Source organism: Suncus etruscus, chromosome 14 (assembly GCF_024139225.1).
Source record: "Suncus etruscus isolate mSunEtr1 chromosome 14, mSunEtr1.pri.cur, whole genome shotgun sequence".
Taxonomy (NCBI): domain Eukaryota; kingdom Metazoa; phylum Chordata; class Mammalia; order Eulipotyphla; family Soricidae; genus Suncus; species Suncus etruscus.
This window is the reverse complement of record NC_064861.1, coordinates 33,260,020-33,283,137: the sequence shown is the minus strand read 5'-3', so window position 1 is coordinate 33,283,137 and position 23,118 is coordinate 33,260,020. Positions and strand designations below refer to the sequence as shown.

The following is a 23,118-nucleotide window of genomic DNA, read 5'->3' as shown; positions in this document are numbered from 1 at the left end:
TTGACCTGGGTTCGATCTCTGGCATCCCATATATCCCCAGAGCCTGCCAGGAGTGATTTCTGAGTGCAGAGCCAGGAGTAACCCGAGTGTCGCCAGGTGTGGACCAAGCCCCCACCCCTTAAAATGTAAGGGAAAAAAGAAAAGAAAAAAACATGTCTAGACTCATATTGACTTCACCTGTGCCAGTGCAAGAAATGGCTTTAACTCTCCCATAGGGTCCAGCTCAAGGGCTGGACATCTCTTGTGTCCTACCTGGCATGATACAGGGAAATAGGTGGGAGAGCAGATTGTCTCTCCTTTACACCCCCCATGCAAGAAATCCTAATGAACTGAACTGACCACTGACCCCTCCATAGGATCCCTGAGATCTCCCAGGTACTTACTGAGATGGCATGTTCTGCTCTGGAAATGCCTTCCTTGGGTGATCAGGGATAGGTTTGTGATGCCATTTGGGCCTGGTATGGGAGCATTCTGTGTCCACATACCTGCAATTCTCTCTTGCCTTGGCAGCCATTGTGAAGTTTATTTGATTCTATTTGAGTAGGGATTAAGAATCACTTTTTTGTTTGTTTTGTTTTTGCTTTTTGGGCCATACCCGGTGGCAATTCGGTTACTCCTGGCTCTGCATTCAGAAATTACTCCTGGCAGGCTTGGGGGACCATATGAGATGCCAGGAATCAAACCCAGATCTGTATGGGGTTGAATTGTGCAAGGCAAATGCCCTATGGCTGTGCTATCACTCCAGCCATGGCAATAATATTTTGTGTAGAGAGGTTCCTGTGCTCTAGTGTTCAGGGCTTACTCCTGGCTCTATGCTCCCCTGAACAGTGTTAGGAAAACCAGGAGTGATATGTTGGGAGGATCTCTCTCTCCTTGTGATGCTGGGAGGACCATAGATGATGCCAGGGATTGAACCAAGGGATACAATCATTGGCATGCAAAGCAAGTGCCCTACCTAATTGTACTATTTCTCTGGCCCATATTCCATAATAATTTTTAAGTTAGAGAAGAGTTTTGAAAACAGAGCATTCACTTATAGCATTTATTCAATTTAAGAAAATGAACAATAAAAATTATTCATAATGTATCAAAACCAGGAAATCTGCACAGGGCACACTATTATGAACTAAACTACAGAACTCATTAGCCTTTAGCTAGTTTTTCTATTAATGTCCTTTTTAGTTTTGGATCCTGTCCCATACTCTACCTTGTACTTAGCTGCCATGTCTCCCTAGTCTTTTCCAGTCTGTAAAAGTTTCTTGGTCTTTTCTTATCTTTTATGTCCTAGAAACTTTTTATAAGTCCATTACTTTATTTATTTTATTTTATTTTATTCTTATTTGGTTTTGGGGTCACACCCTGCAGTGCTCAGGGGTTACTCTTGGCTCCACGCTCAGAAATCGCTCCTAGCAGGCTCGGGGGACCATATGGGACTCCGGGGATTCGAACCAATGACCTTTTGCATGAAAGGCAAACGCCTTACCTGCATGCTATCTCTCCAGCCCCACCATTACTTTTTTTTTAATGAATATTCCTTCTTTTCAGTTGGTGATATTTGTACTATAAGATTGAGTTTGTGGACTGGAGAGATAGTAGAAGGATTGAAGAATTTGTCTTGCATGCAATTGATTTGATTCCTGAGCCCCCTGCCAAGAATGAACCTATGGTGTTTCCGTGCCCCTGGGGGGAGGGGGGAAGATTTGTTTTTTCTATTAGGCTCAACTGCAAAAGAATGTGGTCTTCTTAGAACAGTTTGCCAATAGGCGATGTTAAATAGGACTTTTTTTACTGTGATGTTGACCTTGAAAAATAGGTATCTGATGAGTTTCTCCATGTACAGTGTCTAATATGTCCCTTCATAATTAATCCATGTCTTTGGGAAGGCACAGATACTGTAAAAATAATCTGTTCTTCCTCAGACTCTTACTGTCAATTATAATATTTATCACAAAACCTGAACTAAGACAACTACAACAGTGGTGTGCTTCTGTGTTGTGATTTTCACCTCTCCTGTATCGCTCCTACATTTCTTCTAATTTGTTCACTGAAATTCTGCTGTCAAGGAGCCCTGCTGTCAAGGAGCCGATGTGAGCGATAGCACAGCAATAAGGCATTTGCCTTGCATGCAGCCAACACAGGATGGACCCCAGTTTGAATCCCGGCATCAATATAGTCCTCCGAGCCTGCCAGGAGCAATTTCTGAGCTCAGAGCCAGGAGTAACTTCTGAGCGCCGCCAAGTGTGACCCCAAAACCAAAAAAAAAGGGGGTGAGCAGAGTAGTAGCACAGGGGTAGGGTGCCAGGATCCCTGGCATCCCAGATGGTCCCTAAAGCAAGGAGCATTTTCTGAGCTCAAAGCCAGGAGTAACCCATGAGCACCTCCAGGTGTGGCCTAAAAACAACGAACAAAAAGAGAAATTCTATTGTCAAGAGCATCTCCTTCACCCTGTTTATTTGTTTATTTATTTAAACAATTACCCTAGATAAGTACAAACTCATGCATATTTCTCATATCTTTTGAGTTGTAATCTAATAAAATTCTTTTTTTTGTTTTTTGTTTTTTGTTTTTTTGTTTGTTTGTTTGTTTTTGGGTTTTTTGTTTGTTTTTTGGGTCACACCCGGCAGCACTCAGGGGTTACTCCTGGCTCTTCGCTCAGAAATCACTCCTGGCAGGCTTGGGGGACCATATGGGATGCCTGGATTCGAACCATCGTCCTGCATGCAAGGCAAACACCCTATCTCCATGCTATCTCTCCGGCCCCATAATCTAATAAAATTCTTACTTGTTTTGTTGCTCCAGCTTACACCCAGTTTTTTGACTATTTTTTTTATTTTATTTTATTTTTTTGGTTTGGGGGCCATACCCAGTGATGCTCAAGGGTTACTCCTGGCTATGCACTCAGAGATCACTCCTGGCTTGGGACCATATGGGACACTGGGGGATCCAACCGCAGTCCATCCTAGGTCAGCGCTTGCAAGGCAGACACCCTACCACTTGCACTACTGCTCCAGCCTCAAATCCAGTAGTTTTTGTAGCAACTTGAACAAGGTTATTTTCTTTAAGAGTAAATAATGTGAGCTGAGAGACTGTACAGAGGGAAAGGAGTTTGCTTTGCTCAGAGTGGACCTGGGTTTGATCCCCAGCACTACATATGGTTACTGGAGCACTGCATATAGTTGCCAGAAGTAATCCCTGAGTACAGTGTCAGGAATAAGCCTTACACACCACTGATTGTTGCCCAGAAAACAAAAGAACTAGAAAAGATAAAAAATATCAAGTCCCAGGGTCACATTCTTCTATATGGAACCCAGGAGTCAAGAGTCAGATGGAGAAGCTTGTCTTTGCCTCTGGGGGAGGAGAGCCAGTTGTTTCTCAGTGAAGGTTTTCAAAAGCAGGACCCACAACTGGTAGGATCTGACTCAATGGATTTGGGGTGATCCCAGCCTTACCCATATCCTGTTTCCCCACAGAGCAACATTAGGTCAACAGCCTCCTTAATCTATGGGCTGGGCAGATTTGTCTCTCTTAAATCCCAGGTTCTGTTTTTGTGTTTTGTTTTGTCTTGGGGCCACACCTGGTGACACTCAGGGGTTACTTCTGGCTATGTACTCAGAAATCGCTCCTAGCTCTGGGAACCATATGGGATGACAGGGATGGAACCAAGGACCATCCTGGGTCAGCCGCATGCAAGGCAAATGCCCTACTATACTATGCTATCACTCCAGCCCCAAGTCCAAGGTTCTGGAAGCCCCCACAGAAACCTTATTTGATAGCATCAGAAACCTGAGACTAGCAGGATTCCTGCTCTACTAGATGGGCTTTTAGCCTCTCTTGCCAGAGCTTCATCCTTGAGGATCCCACAGAAAGAACTGATAGGACTCGGTTCTTCGTGGGAGAGATCTAGACAAGGGCCAGGACCCTTGAAGACCCTTGCTGTATACTGTCTTTCCTGGGACCTGGAATCAGGGTGTAGAAGGAGAAGAATTTACTGATTCTCCACCACAGCCCAAAGGCCAAGGTCCAAGGGAGAAAGACAATCAATCAGAGAGACCAGTACCCCCAGGAGCTCACTGGAATCCATCTTACTTCTTGGTGGGCTCTTCCCAAAGCGCTGAACAACAGGCTGATATTCTACTCATTCTATCAGGCCAGCAGGCTACTCTGGGATGATATGGATGGTGGTGGAAGTGTAGGGTAGCATTAGGACAGCCTGAATAATAACCAGGTTTCACTCTTTGATGGTTCTGTGACAGATAGATTGCTAAAGAGAAACGTTGTGATCACCTCCTCCTCCCACCAGCCCTTGTGAGATTTTTTTATTTACAATGAATGTATTTGTTGTATGTTGGTTTGGGGGCCACACCCAGTAGTGCTCAGGAGTTATTTCTGGCTCTGTGCTCAGAAATCACTCCTGGTAGGCTTAGGGGATCGACCATATGGAATGTCAACGATCAAACTTGGGCCAGCCACAAGCAAGACAAACACCCTATCCACTGTGCTACAGCTCCAGCGTCTACAGTGAATGTTTTAGAAATAATCTTGGCAGAGAACAAATAGAGGAGCCTCTGGGCCTTTCATGGCTCTGGCCTGAGTGTGTGTCCCTGATTGTTTATCAACTGCTGCCTGACAAACAGTAGGTCTGTTGCTTTTTGACTGTGTTCTTCTAACAATGGCCACTGGGATCTGAGAATGTGCCTTTGTACAAAAGCTGCTTCACTCATATTTTCTGCCAAGTTTCTGGATAAACAGACTTTGTCCAATTCTCCTGGTGGGTAGCAGAATCTTCACATAGAGTTCAAGAGGTAGAGTGGTGTGTTGACAAAAACAAGGCTTTGCAGGACTGGTCCAAGGAGCTAAAGGTTCAACAGTATGAGAGGATTGGCATTTCTCCCTCAGGGCCAACTAAATCAATTTACAAGAAAGACAGATACAAGCCAGCCTCATTATCTGAAATCTTAGGCTACCATTAATCCTACCACTCTAACTCAGCTCAAGAGAAATACAGGGATTTCTGCTGAGGACAGAGATGGTAGAGAAAGGGGAGATCTGAATTTCCCCGACTGTTGGCACAAACTGCCCTAGGCTGGTAGCTTCTGTTCTGTTCAAAGGACTGAAGGACAAATTCATCATGGTACTTTGCAGACTTACCCTTAGAGTATTGGGGCTAGCACAGACCCATCCCATTCACTCATGTTTCTAGATTAGAGCCTGAAAGGGTTGTTGTGGCTCTACTTTCAGGATACCAGATGGGAAGACAACTTCCCAATACCACTCCAATTCTCCTCGGGTCACCCCCTCTAATCCCTACAATCCCATCAAACCTCAGAACTTTGCTTTGCTGCCTCCCCACCATTCTTTGCTTTTCTCTTTAACCGTAATTTGAAGAAAGAAACAGAATATTTTAAGGTTTAGTTCCCTTCATCCCTTGAACTTTGAATTATAGAGGCTTGATTCTTGGATGAGTGCAGCCAGGAAATTGGGGATTTTGTCCTTGACTCACTTTCTACTTTCCTTCTTTTATTTCTTTTTTTTCTTTTTTCTTTTGGTTTTTGGGCCACACCCGCGGTGCTCAGGAGTTACTCCTGGCTGTCTGCTCAGAAATAGCTCCTGGCAGGCACAGGGGACCATATGGGACACTGGGATTCGAACCAACCACCTTTGGTCCTGGATCGGCTGCTTGCAAGGCAAACGCCGCTGTGCTATTTCTCCAGGCCCCACTTTCTACTTCCCATGCGGTAGGGCTTCTATCACAAGTTCCACAGTTTGCTATTGTCCCAGCTTGGTTATGGGCACAGGTTCTGCAACAGAAGATACAATTCAGAAAGATAAAGGCTACTACCCTCGCTATGCATTCATAAACCCAGGCATAGTCTGAGGCCTGCTCTGTCTGCCCTAGCTCTGTATCAGGATTGGATTTTGTTCTGGACAGGTAATCCACTAAGAATAGAGTTCTGAAGCTATCCTACAGGAAATCATTTTATATGAAAAACTGTTTGACATAGAAATCTAAAAGTATGCTTTAAAATAGTGGAGCAGGCTATTAATTATTATTAAATTATTCATGGTAAACAGTGATGAACATTAAAATAATAAGGTAACTGCCAGGAAAGTCATCTACTTGAGAGAACCTGAAAAGGAAGCAGGTCAAAGCAGCTCTTTGGAGTCCATACAAATCTTTAAAGACTTGCCTCAAAAACTTCTGCAAAGAGAGGCCTGAGTGATAGCACAACAGATAGGGCATTTGCCTTGCACACAGCTGATCCAGGCTTGATTCCTGGCATCCCATATGGTCCCCTGAGCACTGCCAGGAATGACCCCATAGCACTACCAGGTGGGTCACCAAAAATTTCTGCAGAGGTTCGAATTTAATTTAGCTTTGCCCTGAGAGTTATTTATATTCCTTAGAACACTGCTAATTTCACACCTCACAGTGATCAGGGGTTACTTCTGGCTGTGCACTTAGAATTACCCCTCCATATGGGAGGCTGGGGTTCAAACCTAAGTTGACTACGTGCAAGTCAAACACCCTCCAGCTTCTTCTCCAAGCATTGTTAAAATTAAAAAATGGGCTAGAAATTAGTGGAGCCTAAAATCTGGGTATGAAAGCAGTAGATGCAGACTTGCTTAATGGAAAAACCAGGGAAAGAGACAACCAAGGAGAATCTGCCCAAACCAGGTTGACTATGTACATAGGCAAGTCTACATGCTCAGAGGAACAATGTCAGTGGTTTTGAGTCCAGTGAAGTCAATAAACAAACAAAAACCAAGATAATCTCCTTCCCCTCATCCAAATATTAACTAAAATGTTTTATTTTCAGCCCCAAACGGGACAAGATATGCAATGAAACTAGAAAATAGTTCCAGTGCACAAAGCAAAAAATCAAAACAATAAAACAAATCAAAACAAAACAAAAAAACTGAGGCCAGAGAGATAGCACAGCACTAAGGTGTTTGCCATGCAAGCAGCCGAATCCTGGCATTCCATATGGTCCCCCATGCCTGCCAGGAGTGATTTCTGAGCGCAGAGTCAGGAGTAACCCCTGAGTGCCGCCAGGTGTGACCCAAAGTCAAAAACAAACAAAAAAAAAGTATGGGGGCCAGAGCGGTGGCACAGAGGTAATGTGTTTGCCTTGCACACTCCTGACCCAGGATGGACCTGGGTTCGATTCCCAGCAACCCATATGGTTCCCCAACCCAGGAGTGATTTCTGAGTGCAGAGCCAGGAATAACCACTCAGCGTCACTGGGTGTGGCCAAAACAAAACAAAATAAAAGTAGCAGAAACTTCCTTTTTAGGGTCTTCCTTAAAGCATATCCTCTTTTTTTTTTTTTTTTTTTTTTTTTTTTTTGGTTTTTGGGTTACAGCCAGCAGCACTCAGGGGCTACTCTTGACTCTACACTCAGAAATTGCCCCCGGCAGACTCGGGGGGACCATATGGGATGCTGGGATTTGAACCACCATCCTTCTGCAAGCAAGGCAAACGCTCTACTGCTGTGCTAAATCTCCAGCTCCAAAGCATATTCTTAAAGATGTTATATTTACTAAAAATTTCAAAATAACTTTTGTAAGTAAATACCAAGAACAAAAGGCAGTTTCTTGCTTTAAATAAGTGAAGAGATGGGCCCGGAGAGATAGCACAGCGGCGTTTGCCTTGCAAACAGCCGATCCAGGACCAAAGGTGGTTGGTTCGAATCCCGGTGTCCCATATGGTCCCCCGTGCCTGCCAGGAGCTATTTCTGAGCAGACAGCCAGGAGTAACCCCTGAGCACCGCTGGGTGTGGCCCAAAAACAAAAACAAAAAAACAAAACAAACAAATAAATAAGTGAAGACAGTATTGGAACATTATATGATTGAAATTCAATTTTTTTTTAATATAAAAAGAAGTGAAGAGCAGGGGCTTTAAGCACTTGTATGCAGCCAACTCAGGTTCAGTCTTTAATATCACGTGTAGTTCCCTGAGCATTTTTCAGAAATAATCCCTGAGAACCAAGCCAATAGGAAACTTTGAGCATTGTCAAGTATGGCCCAAGAACCAATTAAAAAAAAAGAATGATGTAAGGGTCAGAGAGATAACATAGCGGTAGGATGTTTGCCTTGTATGTGGCCGACTGGGACAGACCCAGATTCGATTCCTGGCATCCCATATGGTCCCCTGAGCCTGCATGGGGCCAGGGAGATAGCACAGTGGTAGGGCATTTGCCTTGCACGCAGCCGACCTGGGACAGGCCCGGGTTTGATTCCTGACATCCCCGATAGTCCCCCGAGCCTGCCAAAAGCTATTTCTGATCACAGAGCCTGGAGTAACTCCTGAACACCACCATGTGTGGCCCAAAAAGCCAAAAAAATGAATTAATTAAAATGAATCAGGCCTTAGAGAATTGAGATAGCATGAAGCACATTAATATATAATGCAAACCCTAGAGGAGAAGAGAGAAAAAAATTATAATTGGAATCTTAACAAGTTGGTTGAATAATATAAACCTACACTGTTCAGAAGCTTAATGAACTCCAATTAGAACAGTTTCACACACAAACACAAAATAAAATTTCTTTTTGTTTTTGTTTTTGGGCCACACCTGACACTCAGAAGTTACTCCTGGCTCTGCACTCAGAAATCACCCCTGACTTGGGGGACCATATGGGATGCAGCGGATAGAACCCAGGTTCGTTCTGGGTCAGCTGCGTGCAAGGCAAGCGCCCTACTACTGTGCAGTCACTCTAGCCCCACAAAATAAAACTTCTGAAGGCAAAAGACAAAGGAAAAAAATTGAAAGCAGCAAGAAATTTAACAATAACTTGTTAAATTTAAGGGCTTACCAATAATAGTTACATTCTCACCATGATAGCTGAAAGCCAGATGAAAGGGGGATAATACTTGAAAGTGGGGATGATAATTCAAAGCATGGGAATAAAATTTACATCAATGAAGAAATTTCTAACTAGGGACTGGCAGTGGCTCAGTGTACAGTGCTTACTTTACAGATAAGAAGCTGTGTGTTTAATCCCTGGCATTACCTCCACATGCCTAGTATGAGCCTGTGGCACTCATGAATGTGGTCCTGACACTGAAACAAATATACAGAATGCATCAGACCAGCATAACATGTCTGAGCATCACCACCAAAATATGCATCCCCTCCCTGCTCTAGGTTCGAAACTGAAGTGAGTACCACAAGCCAGGGTAGAAGTTTTATTCCAGAAATGCTGCCTTATAAGGAATATTAAAGGAAATAATCAAGAATATCTATGTCCCCCTTTCTTAAAAATTGAAGTTATGGGCCAGAGTGGGTACAGTGGATAGGGCACTTGCCTTGCACACAGCTGACCCATCTTCAGTCCCCAGTGTTCCCTATGGCCCCACAAGCCTGCCAGGAAAGATCCCAAGAGTCGTAGAACCAAGAGTAATCTCAGTACTGTTTGTTTCAGCCTAAACAAACAAACAAACAAACAAAAAATGAGGTGTTAGTTTACAAAACTGTTTTTGGGGTATAACTTCACACTTCTTTATGTTGTATGCTATAATGTCCAGCCACTATTCATTGGTCTTCATCTATGTTTACAGGTCTCCCCACTCCCTCATTGCTACCCTTAGTTTAAGAACTTGTTTTTGTTGGATATTATCTTTGTTTTGTTTTGTTTTGTTTTTGGGTCACACCCGGCAGCACTCAGGGGTTACTCCTGGCTCTATGCTCAGAAATCGCTCCTGGCAGGCTCAGGGGACCATCTGGGATGCTGGGATTCGAACCACCGTCCTTCTGCATGCAAGGCAAACGCCTTACCTTCATGCTATCTCTCTGGCTCCGGATATTATCTTTCTCTTGCTTTGTTTCTGATATCCACATATGAGTGAGATTATCTCTTTTGTTCCATTGATGTTATCACAAAGAAAATTTTTATCTATTTTTAGGTCTGAGTAGTACTCCATTTTATGTGTATACCACAGCTTTTTTATTCATTATCTGCCATTGGGCATTTGGTTTGTTTCCATAAAATCTAAGTATAGTCACAACTTATGTCATGAAAACTATAGATCATGTTTGAAAGAAATTTTATGAGCCAGAGAAATGGTACAGCAGGTAAAGTTTTAGCCTTGCATAATAGAGCCAATCCAGGTTAGATCCCTGGCATCACATACAGTTCCCCTGAGCATCACTTAGAAGAAATCCCTTAAAAAAAGAAGAAATCCCTGAGCACTTAAGGTGTGCCAACTTGAAAAAAAAATAAAAGCAGAACAGTACTCCTCAAACTATGATAGACTCAATACAAAAAATATTTAATAACACTAGATTCTAGGGAAATGCAAGTTACAGTCACAATGGGATATTTCTTAACACCTATGATTAAAATAACAGACACACTATAACAAGTGTCAGTGGGAATATGGAGAAACTGAAACACTTGTTTACTACTGTTGAGATTGTGAAATGCTTACAGTCACTTTAGAAAATAGCTTGGGGAGTTCCTCAAAAAGTTAAACATAGATTTATCACATGATACCCAGCAATTCTATTTCTACATATATACTCAAAAGAAATAGAAAACTTCCATGCTAAAGCATGCACACAAAAGTTTAAAGCATTCTTCAGAGTAGCCCCAAAATAGAAACAATGCTGATAATTATCAGCTGATGATTGGCTAAATAAAATGAGGCTATTTGCACAGTGACTATTATTAGACATTGAAATGAGGCACTGATTCTGCCATAAGAATGAGTCTTAAAAATATTATGGTAGACACGCAAATTCATGAAGCCTTCCATATTTTTAAAATTGGAACGATACAGAGAAGATAAGGATGGCCCCTGCGCAAGGATGACACACAAATTCGTGGTGTTCCATATTTTTAAAAAGAAAAAAAAGAAAAAAATTATGATAAGGGAAAGAAATAAATTGCATATTGTATGACTACACTTACATTAAATGTATAGAATAGGTAAATCCCTGGTGACAGAAAATATGTTAGTGGGTCCAGAGAGATAGCAGTGTTGCATTAATTATTAATTATAAGTCCTAGTGGTGCATGGTGGATGGATGGTGAGGCCCGCAGGTCTGAGGGTTCAGGATAACAGCGAAAAAATGTTCCACAGTCAGTCAGTTGACGTTTCAGGAGACATCCAGCTTTTTTTTTTTTACAAGGCCCTACTTCCTCACATGGCCTTTAAACTAAGCAGCCTCTCTGCATCATCTGCCTCCGTCCTGTGTCACCTCTCTATCTGCTGCATCTTTCTTGCTCAGTCTGTTCCTCACCCCCCTTCCCTTAGGCCACTCTTTTTTTTTTGGTTTTTGGGCCACACCCGGTAACGCTCAGGGGTTCCTCCTGGCTATGCGCTCAGAAGTTGCTCCTGGCTTGGGGGACCATATGGGACACCGGGGGATCGAACCGCGGTCCGTCCAAGGCTAGCGCAGGCAAGGCAGGCACCTTACCTTTAGCGCCACCGCCCGGCCCCCTTAGGCCACTCTTAACTACCAACCACAAACCCCTCCCAGCCATGGGAATATCTGACCATTGAGGTAAGATTTGCATTTTGCTTCAGGAAGGGTAATAGCACAGCAGTAGGTAGGGCATTTGCCTTGCAGGAGGCCAACCCAGGACAGACACTGGTTCTATCCAGGCATCCCATATGGTCCCCTGAGCCTGCCAGGAGCGATTTCTGAGTGCAGAGCCAGGAGTAACTGAGCGCCACCGGTTGTGACTCAAAAACCAACCCCCCCCCCCAAAAAAATGTTATTGGCTGGAGAAAGAGAATGGGAAGTGACTACTAATGGAGATGAAATTTCAGAGGTTATGAAGTATTCCACAAAATCCACAGACTTGGACACACTTTAAGGAGTACCTTTTTTATTATTTAAGTTTATATTTAAGCAATGCTGTTATGCTGTTAATAAAAATAATTAGTCTCCACCACACACACAATGCCCAGGAACTTTACAGCAGGGGTTGTTTAAGATGCATGCATGTTCATGCATGTGTCCCTTCCGCCACATGTCTGCCCCTCTCTCCAGGACCACCAGGGCGCCTGAGGATCCCCCCTGTGTGCAGCAGGATCTGAACAGCACTGAATCTCCAAGTGCTTGTGGTCAACTACCAGCCTCGTCTAAGAATCACCAGGAGTGACCTCACTCTTTTTGAGTACCATTTAGAACCCTCCCCTAGAAAAAAGGGAGAAGAAATGAGACAGTTGTAAATATTATTAGGTATAAGTTACTACGTAACTTTACCTTTAGAGTTTAAAATAACTATATGAGAAATCAACTTTCTTTTTCTCTTTTTTTTCCCTTGTATGTGTGTGAAGCATTATTGCATTTTAAGGTGTGTGAATTTTAGGTGTATGTCATTGAAAATCAGTATGTATGACAGCGTTGCACTAAGTTTCCATCAAGATTTTGCCCTGTTCGCCACCAGATATTCATCCTCTTTTTTTTTAATTAATCCACCCTGCACCCTCTTACCCTCTTCCCATCTAGTAACTGCTATACGTGTTTTATAGATCAACATTTTATGTTTATTTATTTATGGTCAGAAGAAGTGCTCAGGCTTTACTCAGGGATCACTCTTGGTAGGGCTTAAAATGAATGAACTTGGGTCAGCCAGGTAAAAGGCAAGCATCTTATCTGTTGTTCTATCTCTTCAGCCCTAAGAAATCCGTTTTTTTTTTTTTTTTTCTTTCTTGAAGATACTCAGGACTTATTCCTGGCTCTAAATTTAGGAATAATTTGGCAGTGCTTAGGGACCATATGGGGTCCTGGGGATCAAAACCAGGTTGGCTATGTGCTAGGCAAGCACCCCAACTACTGTACATCTTTCTAGCTCCTATTTTTCATTCTTAAATGGACTACTGGTAATTTTCACTCAATCATTTCTGAGGTTAAAATCTATTTGTAAGGGGCCGGGCGGTGGCGCTAAAGGTAAGGTGCCTGCCTTGCCTGCGCTAACCTTGGACGGACCGCGGTTCGATCCCCCGGTGTCCCATATGGTCCCCCAAGCCAGGAGCAAACTTCTGAGCACATAGCCAGGAGTAACCCCTGAGCATTACCGGGTGTGGCCCAAAAAAAAAAAAAAAAAAAACAAAAAAAAAAATCTATTTGTAAACAGATTTTACACCTTGTGGTAAAGCTGTTCTAGTGTGGGTATGTGCCCAAACCAGATTAGCTACCTAGTACCACATGGTTTCCCATATATCATGCGGTAGCAACCCTCGGGCTGAAAGAGTTGGGGTGTAATCCCTGGCATCACAGGGTCTGAGCAGTATTGCATCATCCATGAACCCTAGAACTGATCCTCCAGCTGACTGGCCCGGGGAGCCATTGGGAACATCCCCCAATAAAAACTTTTTTTTTTTTTTTTTTTTGGTTTTTTGGGTCACACCCGGTGGTGCTCAGGGGTTACTCCTGGCTGTCTGCTCAGAAATAGCTCCTGGCAGGCACGCGGGACCATATGGGACACCGGGATTCGAACCAACCACCTTTGGTCCTGGATCGACTGCTTGCAAGGCAAATGCCGCTGTGCTATCTCTCCGGGCCCCAGTAAAAACTATTTTAGTTTTATAAGTTCCCAATGATAGCTTGTGGTAGAGTACCTAACTTGCAGGCATGAATTTGTGTTCCAGTACAAACCCCCCCCCCATCCCCAGGTGACCCCAGCAGCACAGCACTGCCATTTGTGGTGTCTGTTGCCACAGCAAACTTTGATCTCTGCTATACTGCAAACCAAGTGTGTGTGTGCGGGCACCAAAGTATGAGACTCCTGGTCATTGCAACAACAACAGAAAGTGATGGGAAGGGGAAATATTTGTTTGTTTATTTGTTTTGAGTTTGGGGACATAGTGGTGATGGTGAGGAATCATATCTGCCTCTGTTTTCAGGGATTACTCCTGGCAGGCTTGGGGAGCCATATCCGGTGCTGGGGATCAAACCTGCATTATCTTCATACAAGGCAAATGCCTTGATCACTGTAGTATCTCTCTGATCCTGTAATAGATGTTTTTTAAATGCTCTTCTGGTTTTTAGTCATTGAAAAAAAATCTTTTTTTTTTGTTTTGTTTTGTTTTGGGGTCACATCCAGCAACACTCAGGGGTTACTCCTGGCTCTATGCTCAGAAATCACTCCTGGCAGGCTTGGGGGACCATATGGGATGCCGGGATTCGAACCACTGACTTTCTGCACACAAGGCAAATGCATTACCTCCATGCTATCTCCCCGGCCCTCGAAAAAAAAAAATCTTATTTCTAAGATCTTTTTTTCTGTTGTCAAGTTTAAGTGTAACTGGCTTAGCTTATTCATGCATGCTGTTTGTTCTAAGTCATGGTTTTGCTTAGGACAAAGGCTAATAGGAAAGAAGTTTAGAAGAAGGGAACTGCCCTTTAATGAGGACCTTTAATGTCAGGCATCATGTCAGACATTCCTGCCCCAATGCTTACAGCAACCTCAGGGGAAGTATTATGGTCACTTATTTGAAGAAGAAAACTGGCTAATAATGGCAATTTTGTGCCCCACAGCCACACAGCCTGGAGCAACAGAACCCAAGAGAACATGCACTCTTTTTATTTATTTTTTATTTTTATTATTTTTATTTTATCTTATTTTGCTTTTTGGGCCACACCCTATGACACTCAGGGGCTACTTCTGGCTATGTGCTCAGAAATTGCTCCTGGCTCAGGGGACCTTATGGGATGCAGGAGATAGAACCAAAGTTTGTCCTGGATTGGCCGCATGCAAAACAAACACCCTACTGCTGTGCTCTCACTCTGGCCCCTTTATTATTGTTTTTGGGCCACACTGTGATGCTCAAGGGTTACTCCTGGCTTTGATCTCAAGTGCTCTACTACCTCTCCAGTTCCCCAAAAGTGTGAACTTATCATTCAACATCAGGATATTTTCATTGTTTTCCCTTAGGGATCAGGGAGACAGCTCAAGAGGCTGAAGGGCATGTTTCACATGTGAAAAGCCAGGTTTTGAACTCCAGTTCTGCCTGGACCCCTAAGCACTGAGGTAGAAGTAATCCCTGAGCAATTAGTTGTTTCCTGAACAAGTAAACAAATGGAAAAATCCAAAGTTCTATGTTCTTTGAAAGAAATAGGGATACACTTATCTTTGTGGTCCTTTATGGCTTCTTGGTAAAGTTCACAACCAGTAGACTTCACGTAGTAGGAAAGTTCAGGTTAAGGGTAATTTTCAAAGGTCAGTGTGTGATAACCCACATTTCTCGAACTAATTTTCTATTTCTCCTAAGTAGTTAGCAAATTCATCAGCAATTTGTTAAGCAGCCACCAGATGCCTGGCCTTGTGCCTACGGATAATTGTTAGGTTCAGGGTTTAGAACTCACTGGAGTAGAATTGGGGCTAGGGATTTGCTCTCTAGCCAGAGAGAAAAGGCAGTGTGGCCTGAAACAGAACCCTGCCCGGCCCAGGATCAGCGTTCATGCCTCCATATAAGCACAGCTGACTTGTCCCAAAAAACATGCCTGACCTTGAGCTTTTGCGGACGCAGGACCATGGTGGCTTCATGCCCCACACAGAGTTTGGTTTCAACAGGTGCCCAAGGACATTCACATAAATGATTAAGCAATTCCTTTTACCTCTCCACTAGAGCCTGCGTTGTTCGCTTCAGTGCTCTATGCCTCTAGTTCCTCATTTGTTAAATGGGCACGGAGTGTCCCTGTCACATGACAATGCGGAGATTCCACAGGATGGGATGGTGCCAGGTGCCTAGGGAGCAATACCCTACACTCCCTGTTCCCACTGCTACTTGCTGCTGTGTGAGTGTACTCTCTATGTGACAGACGTGACCTCCAGTCTCAGATCACCTGTGACCTGACTTGTGTTCCTGAAGTGGAGCTCAGGGTGAGGTGGCATCAAGTGGCTCAGCATGCTGTGTTAGAGAAGGTTGGTCTAAGATCCTCAACATGTGACAGACAGATCCTCTGGGCACATTTTTAGCAGGTGTTCCACACTCCAGTCTCTCCAGAGGGTACCGTGGGGGATGGAGATGCTTTGTATATGGCCTGAAAGCACAGTGCCAAGGGCAATGCCAGCCAGCTCACTCATCAGGCTGATAGTAGCCTCTGTGTTGACCATGTAATATGTGCACATGTAAGTGTATATGCGAGCATTTGTGTCTGTGTAAATGTCTGTATGTGAATGTATATAAATGGTGTGTGTGCGCACATAAATGTATATATGTGAGTAAGTATGTGTGTGTGTGTGTGTACATATGCATGCAGAGACCACAGGGATGTTGCTCTCCCATCAATAGAAAGACTCTCTTACTGATTTTTTTCTTTTTGGTTTGTGGGCCACACCTGGTGATGCTCAGGGGTTACTCTTGGCTATACACTCAGAAATCGCTCCTGGCTTGGGGGAGTCATATAAGACGCCGAGGGATCAAACTGTGGTCTGCCCTAGGTCAGCCATGTGCAATGCAAATGCCCTACCACTGCGCCATTGCTCCAGCCCTTCTTGTTGGTTCTTTCATGTTACTGTCAACCCTGGGAGTTCTTCAGAACCTGGCTGGTGGGATTCCCAAGAGACACCTCTCACGCCCCAAAAGATGGGGCTTAGGAAATCTACCACCTCTAACAATAATACTGTAGAGGGTTGAAGCCATAGTATAGCTGGTAGGTCTCTTGCCTCTTGCATGTGTCTGACCTGAATTCATTCTCCAGCACCCCAGATGGAGTGATTCCTGAGCACAGAACCAGGAGTGAGCCCTGAGCACCACTGGGTGTGTTCCACTCTCCCCCAAAAATAATAATGCTGTGGACGACAAGGTCTCTAGATTCCAGTCTCATAAACTGCCACTACTAGAACTGTTATGTGTCCTAGTGCAACCTAATCAAAGGATACCTCAGGCACAGGAACTCTGAAAAAGTGGGAACAGGTAACCCTGAGGTCCAGCTACCTATGGCTGAGCAAAGCAGATCTCCACAGGAGGTAGATGCCTGCAGGGCCTCAGGCTGCAGTGGCAAGGCCTCTGGAACTGTACACTCTACACTGCTGGCTTAGCCCCTCCTCATGGCTACTTTATTGCCAGTCAGAGAGAAGCTGACCCTCACCCTCCTAGTATGCCAGTTCTCCAGGATGCAGATAATCTTGACAAAGACAAAGACATTCCCTGGACAGCTTCCTGCTACAACCTGCAAGTACGTCATTGTCCATTCCATACCCCTCTCCCCACCCCACATATACATTTTGATGCTCAACTGTTGATCTTTTGAACTTAGGAATCACTTCTGTGTGTGTGTGTGTGTGTGTGTGTGTGTGTGTGTTTGGGCCACACCCGGCAGTGCTCAGGGGTTATTCCTGGCTGTCTGCTCAGAAATAGCTCCTGGCAGGCACGAGGGGACCATATGGGACACCAGGATTCGAACCAACCACCTTTGGTCCTGAATCGGCTGCTTGCAAGGCAAACGCCACTGTGCTATCTCTCTGGGCCCAGGAATAACTTCTGAATGGAGATCCTGCATTGGTTTTCAACTTGCACTGAAGCTGGTGGGTCTGCAGATGAGCTCACAGGTCCTGCCCCCTTCCTGGGCTCATGCTGTTTATCTCAGGTCTGATAGTCTTCCTCTCATATTTATTCTCCCTAAAGGTAAGACCTGACAGAAAAATAGCCACAAAATAAAACAGAAAGCCACCAAGGAGATCGCATTAACTTCAGCTCCACAGCACCCAGAATAGTGAAGGTGAGATGGGCCACCCTGAGCCTTGAGGTTGCATCCTATCCCAGGCCTGATGTAATAGTCCTAGTTTTATTGTTTGTTTCATTTTAGCCATATATAGCAATGCAGAAGAACTGGTTCAGACTGTGCTTAGGGACTGATTGTCACTTTTGAGTGTGTTCAGGAAATCTTTCTGTGCTGGGACTCAGATCCAGGCCTCTTATATGCAAAGCATGTGCTCTAGTCCACTGACCTCTCTATGCCCAAATGACAATATTTTTTGGTTTGATTTGGTTTGGGATTAACCCGACGATGGCGGCACTCAGGGTTTACTCCTGTCTCTGTGCTCAGAAATCACTCCTGGCAGGCACAGAAGACCATATGGGATGCTGGGATTCGAACCACCTTTCGCCCTGGATTGGTTGCGTGCAAGGCAAATGCCCTACTGCTGTGCTATTTCTCCATCTCCCCCCAAATGACAACTTTTAACCAGATCATCTTAAGGATATTAGCCAACTTGTCCCTCCCCCAGAAGGGGCGGGGGACAGTTCTAAGCACTGAACTTAGGGTTTTGCATGTGCAAGGCAAGTACCACTGAATTCCATCTCAGTGATCTTTACAGAAGTGCAGGGTGGGATATTTTGTCTTGCCTTTGAAGGTCATGTGCATAGCAGGACGTGCAAGGTTAAACTCTGACATGCTGGTGGGACCCTGGCTTGTCAGTTTACTTACTGTGACTCAGACAACAATAACTCTCAGTTTTTCTTACTTTTTTGCAAAATTGCTTTGCTTTCTATATCGTGAGGCTTTGGGACCTCATTTGTGTTTGGGGACCCAATCTATCTCTTTGCTGATACTGTAGTCAGTTATCTTTATGCCCAGGTATTGCTTGTAAGACATGACTACATATGATATGGGAGGGTTTTATACCCTTTCCCTCGACTCCATTAACAGATCCCAATCGTAGCAACCCTTCTCTTAGTTTGGTCTCAATTTGTCCGAGTGTAGAGGAGAGCTTTGTTCCTGGCCCTCGCTATTTTCCTTCTGTGGAGCTGTACTTGGGGTACCTGCCTGCATTGCAGCAGCATTGTGGCTGACACATCAGGAAGTCTCAGGAATCTTGCTCTAGTCTCTGGCACCGAGGCATTCTCCAGGTCGTGCGTGATCTTTAGTGTTACACAGTGACTGTTGTGGAGGGAAATACAGAAGAGCAACTTCTCCTAGGTCTTAGTACTTCTGAAAAATCAACTTTCTACAGGGTGAGCTTACCCATGTGTGTACTTTGATTCTACTGGGAGCTGAGCTGCTGAGATACTCAGATCTGTGCACAGGACCACAATATCAGATGTCATGTTTATCTTTGGTGTTGCCATGCAATCTCTTCTCCCTTGTAATATTGTGTTGGTACTAATTCCTTTGGTTTTTAGTTTGTTTTTTTTAATTTTGGAGCCACATCAGCCAGTACTCTGGGGTTATTCCTGGCTCATTATTTGGGTGTTTCTCCTGTGGTATTTGGGGAACCATGTGGTGCCAGGGATTGAGCTTGGGGCTCCTATATACAGAGCATGCCCTCAGTCCTATGAGCTGTCTCCCCACCTTCTCACCATTGTTTTGATATTTTTGCCCTTGTAAACACCTCATGGTGAAGAATGAAATATGATATAAATATTTGAGTTCAGACAGGAATGGAGAGATAGCTCAAAGGGTGAGATGAAGTGGGAGTGGGAACCCTGGGTTTGACCCCCAGTACTTCATGTTTCCCTGAGCACTGCCAGGAGTGACTCTCAAGCACCAAGAAGCCAGGAATAGTCCCTGAATACATCCAAGTTCCCTTTCTACCACCACCACCCTCCAAATAATAAGTGAATACAGGAACTAGAGTGAACGTAAAGTACGGTGCTTGCCTTGCATGTGGTCAACTCGGATTCAATCCTTGGCAATCTAATCTGTATAGCCCTCCAAGGATCGCCAAAAGTGATGCCTGAGTGCAAGCCAGAAGTAAGCCTTGAAGCACAGCTGAGAGTGATTCAAAAGCCAAAAATAGTATGTGAATTCATTTTAGATTCTAGTTTAGGGCCTTTGATGTACATTAAGGAGTTTCTGATTTCCCTTGTGAAAGTCACTGAAGCATCAGCATCACTGAGGACTGATCAAGGGATCTATTCTCTTGGCTAGAAAATGTTTTATCTCTTTTATTATTGGGAGAGGGGTGATTTCTCTCCCATCAGTGTTCAGGAGCTAGCTAAGCTTGAAAGTGAGGTTTTCAGTCTTGTGAGACCTATGATGGCTGTTTGGATCTGAAGGTGGCTGAGAGCCAGCAGGGTAGGGACATCCAACAGTGCTCAGGGGCATCAGGTCGTGCCAAAGATCAAACTCTAGCCTCAGTGCATGCCATTCATGTACCCCAACCCTTTGGGAAATAACATATACAAAGCAATCCTTGACCCACATGTCCCCAATACTTGGCACCCCAAATATTTGGCACCTGCTAATTTTATAAAGAAATGGTAGTTCATTGATTATGCTTGGAAATTTTTGCAACCTTCCTTGAGATCTTATTAAATTAATATAAGTGATGGTAACCGAAACTGGCTGAAATCCTCCTTGATGGCTCTATCAACAGAGACTAGTTGATGTTGAGAGTCCATAGGCAGGGGGGCCAGGGGGTTGGGAATGGGAGGAGCCCCTTCTGGGGAGATGTGTGAAAGAGAGATAAGCTACCAGGGTAGGGTTGGCTGGGCCCCAGCTACCTGGGTTCTGGATTAAGAATGGTCTTGGTGGTGACTAAGGATCTCAGGAAATACAATCAAGACTCCTGGGACCACCTGTACTTTTTGTTTTGTTTGGGGGCCTACACCCAGCACTGTTCAGGGCTTAATCTTGGCTCTGTGCTCAGAGATCACTCGTGGCAGGCTTGAAGACCATATGAGATGCCTGGGTTGGCAGCATGGAGAGCAAATGCCCTACTCCATTTATTATTTCTCCAGCCCCATCTTGTACTTTCAATAAGGCCAAAGGAATTCTCAAAGGGGGTCAATTGCTCAAGTCCTCTAGCCTGCCCAAATCCCTAGGTCCCACTGCTGGTAGTGGAGGGGATCACTAGCCTTCCCACTTCCTTTTGGGGTAATGGAAGCAGAGCCAGAACAACCTCCTTTCAGAAGGAAGTTGGTCTCTATAATGGCGGTGCCTGAACCAACCCCAAGGCTGGGAGGACTTTTACTCTTACCAAGACCACTGCTAGGTTGATATTAGTCTTCCAGGTGCTGGACTCACAGCTTGTTTCTGCTCCCTTTGCAGTGGAATCTCGTGTGTGAGGAGAACTGGAAGACGCCCCTGACCACCTCTCTGTTCTTCGTGGGCGTGCTCCTTGGCTCCTTCGTGTCTGGGCAGCTATCAGACAGGTAAGGAGAGAGGGAACAGGGCCCCTGTTGATTCACTGCCTTTGTTGGGGTTGGACTGAATTTAGGGGTTCCTCTCAGTAAAAAGGAGACCCCCTCAGGCCAATGGATCATGTATACAAGTCTCACCCTTCACTCAGCCTCCTTGCTAGAATACGCTTTGGTTCAACACTCCTAATTTTTCACTGTCTGTTTGGGGCCAAGGGTGGGGAGGGGCCATTGGCCACACTGGGAAGTGGACCATATTTAGTGACCACATTCCTCACACCACACTGCTGGACTCATGACTATCGGCAAACAGCCATCAGAGAGATTGAGCACTAAGAAAGCCCTTGCCTCTTAGCTGGCCTCTCTGGGCCTGTAGCTCTCATGCTCCCCCAAAGTGACTCTGGCTCCCCCAGCATTGAGTCCAGAGGAATTGGAATCATAGCTGTAGAGAAGAGTCCATTGGCCCTTGAGTGTTTGAGGTGGGGCCAGTGCAGGAAGAGGGGATGCTAAATGGCAGGCTTGAGGATAGCTTCAGAGTTGGGGTCTGTCCTAACATTCAGAGGCCTTAGTTTGGGAGGCTTTTCCATCAGGAAATGTGCTTTACTCACTGCCCAGAGCCTTGGATGAGGGTCTCAGAAGGAACATCCTGGGTAAATGCATCAGAGAGGACCCTGGAGAAAAAGCAGCTCTCACAGCCTTGAAAATAATAAACCAGTCAAGGCTGCACTAATACCTGGTGTAGGATTGATCTACCTCCCTGGTGCTGGCCGCAGTGACTGTCCGATTGCACTGGCCATGCGCAATGTATGTCCACTCTCCCCCACAGGTTTGGCAGGAAGAATGTTCTCTTTGCAACCATGGCTGTGCAGACTGGCTTCAGCTTCCTGCAGATTTTCTCTGTCAACTGGGAGATGTTCACAGTGCTGTTTGTCATTGTTGGCATGGGACAGATCTCCAACTACGTGGTGGCCTTCATCCTCGGTAGGAATGACTTCTGTCTGCCAGGGCTCCTCATTTCCACATTGAGAGGCTCAGAAAAGGAGGTGGTGGAGGGAAGGAGATGGTTGTCCTAAAGAGAGCCCATGGGAGCTCTTACTCATTCTGGAAAAAACACCCCATCCTTGTACTATGCTTTCAAATCATCAGTTTTGGATATATGTGCAGGCAGGGCTGTTACCCCTTTAGGCCTCACAGGGATCCAACTTTGTGCCAAACCCTGAACAGCAGTGATGAGTCAGAACTGAGCTGGTAGGGGCCAGCCACACAAGGAACTAAGACACATTTTGGGAGCACCAGGCTCCAAGAAGCACTAATAAGAATGTGGGTTGTGGGAGGGGAGATAGAGGGTGTTTTTGATCTGAACTATGGAAGCTTAAGATTTCTTTCTCAGGGGCCAGAGCAGTGGTGTGAAGCCAGCGCTAGTCTAAGATGGACCGCATTTCAATTTCCGGCATCCCATGTGGTCCCCCAAGCCAGGAGCGATTTCTGAGTGCATAGCCAGGAGTAGCCCCTGAGCATCACGGGGTGTGGCATCCCCCCCCCCCCAAAAAAAAAAAAAAAAGATTTCTTTCTCAGCCAGAACAAAAGTATTTTTTTGGCAGCAGGGCATAGCCCATGAATGAGTATGGGGTTTGGGGCAGATAGGGTGGCAGTATACTATAGAGAAGACACATACCAGGTAGGGTTCCCACAACAGCACACCATCATAGGGCAGATGGGGGACCTCACCCTTTTCCTGGTCTACCCAGAAAGCATATCAGCTTCAAACAGGCCCAGCCCCTCTGCCCTGATAGTGTAGTGTCCTGCCTCTCAGCTGGTCCTTAGCTTATGGGGTTTCAAATTGCTTGATCTCAGAGCCAGGAGAAAGTCCCCAGGGCTCTCAGCAGCTTTTCTTGAAAGTAAGGCTCATAGGAGGCTCACAGGCTCATAGGATCACGCTCTCTGAGCTGCTAACAAGATGGAAGATGAGATGTCTCTAGAACAAGAGTTGCAATTTCACATTCTCAGGTGCAATAAGAGATCCTTGGAACACTTGATGCTCACTGTTTATCCCTATGGGTACAACCATTTGTGT

The 23,118-nt window shown here is 44.9% G+C and overlaps 1 protein-coding gene and 1 pseudogene across 1 annotated transcript in view; both read left to right on the top strand.

Moving 5' to 3' along the window:
• Window positions 1–23,118, top strand: part of SLC22A4 (solute carrier family 22 member 4) — a 61,195-nt gene that overhangs the window by 5,635 nt on the left and 32,442 nt on the right. The window contains exons 2-3 of the mRNA XM_049786740.1: window positions 20,956–21,059; window positions 21,871–22,025. Of these exons, the coding sequence (XP_049642697.1) occupies window positions 20,956–21,059; window positions 21,871–22,025 (259 nt within the window). The remainder of the gene's footprint in view (window positions 1–20,955; window positions 21,060–21,870; window positions 22,026–23,118) is intronic.
• Window positions 10,747–10,845, top strand: LOC126029197 (uncharacterized; annotated as a pseudogene).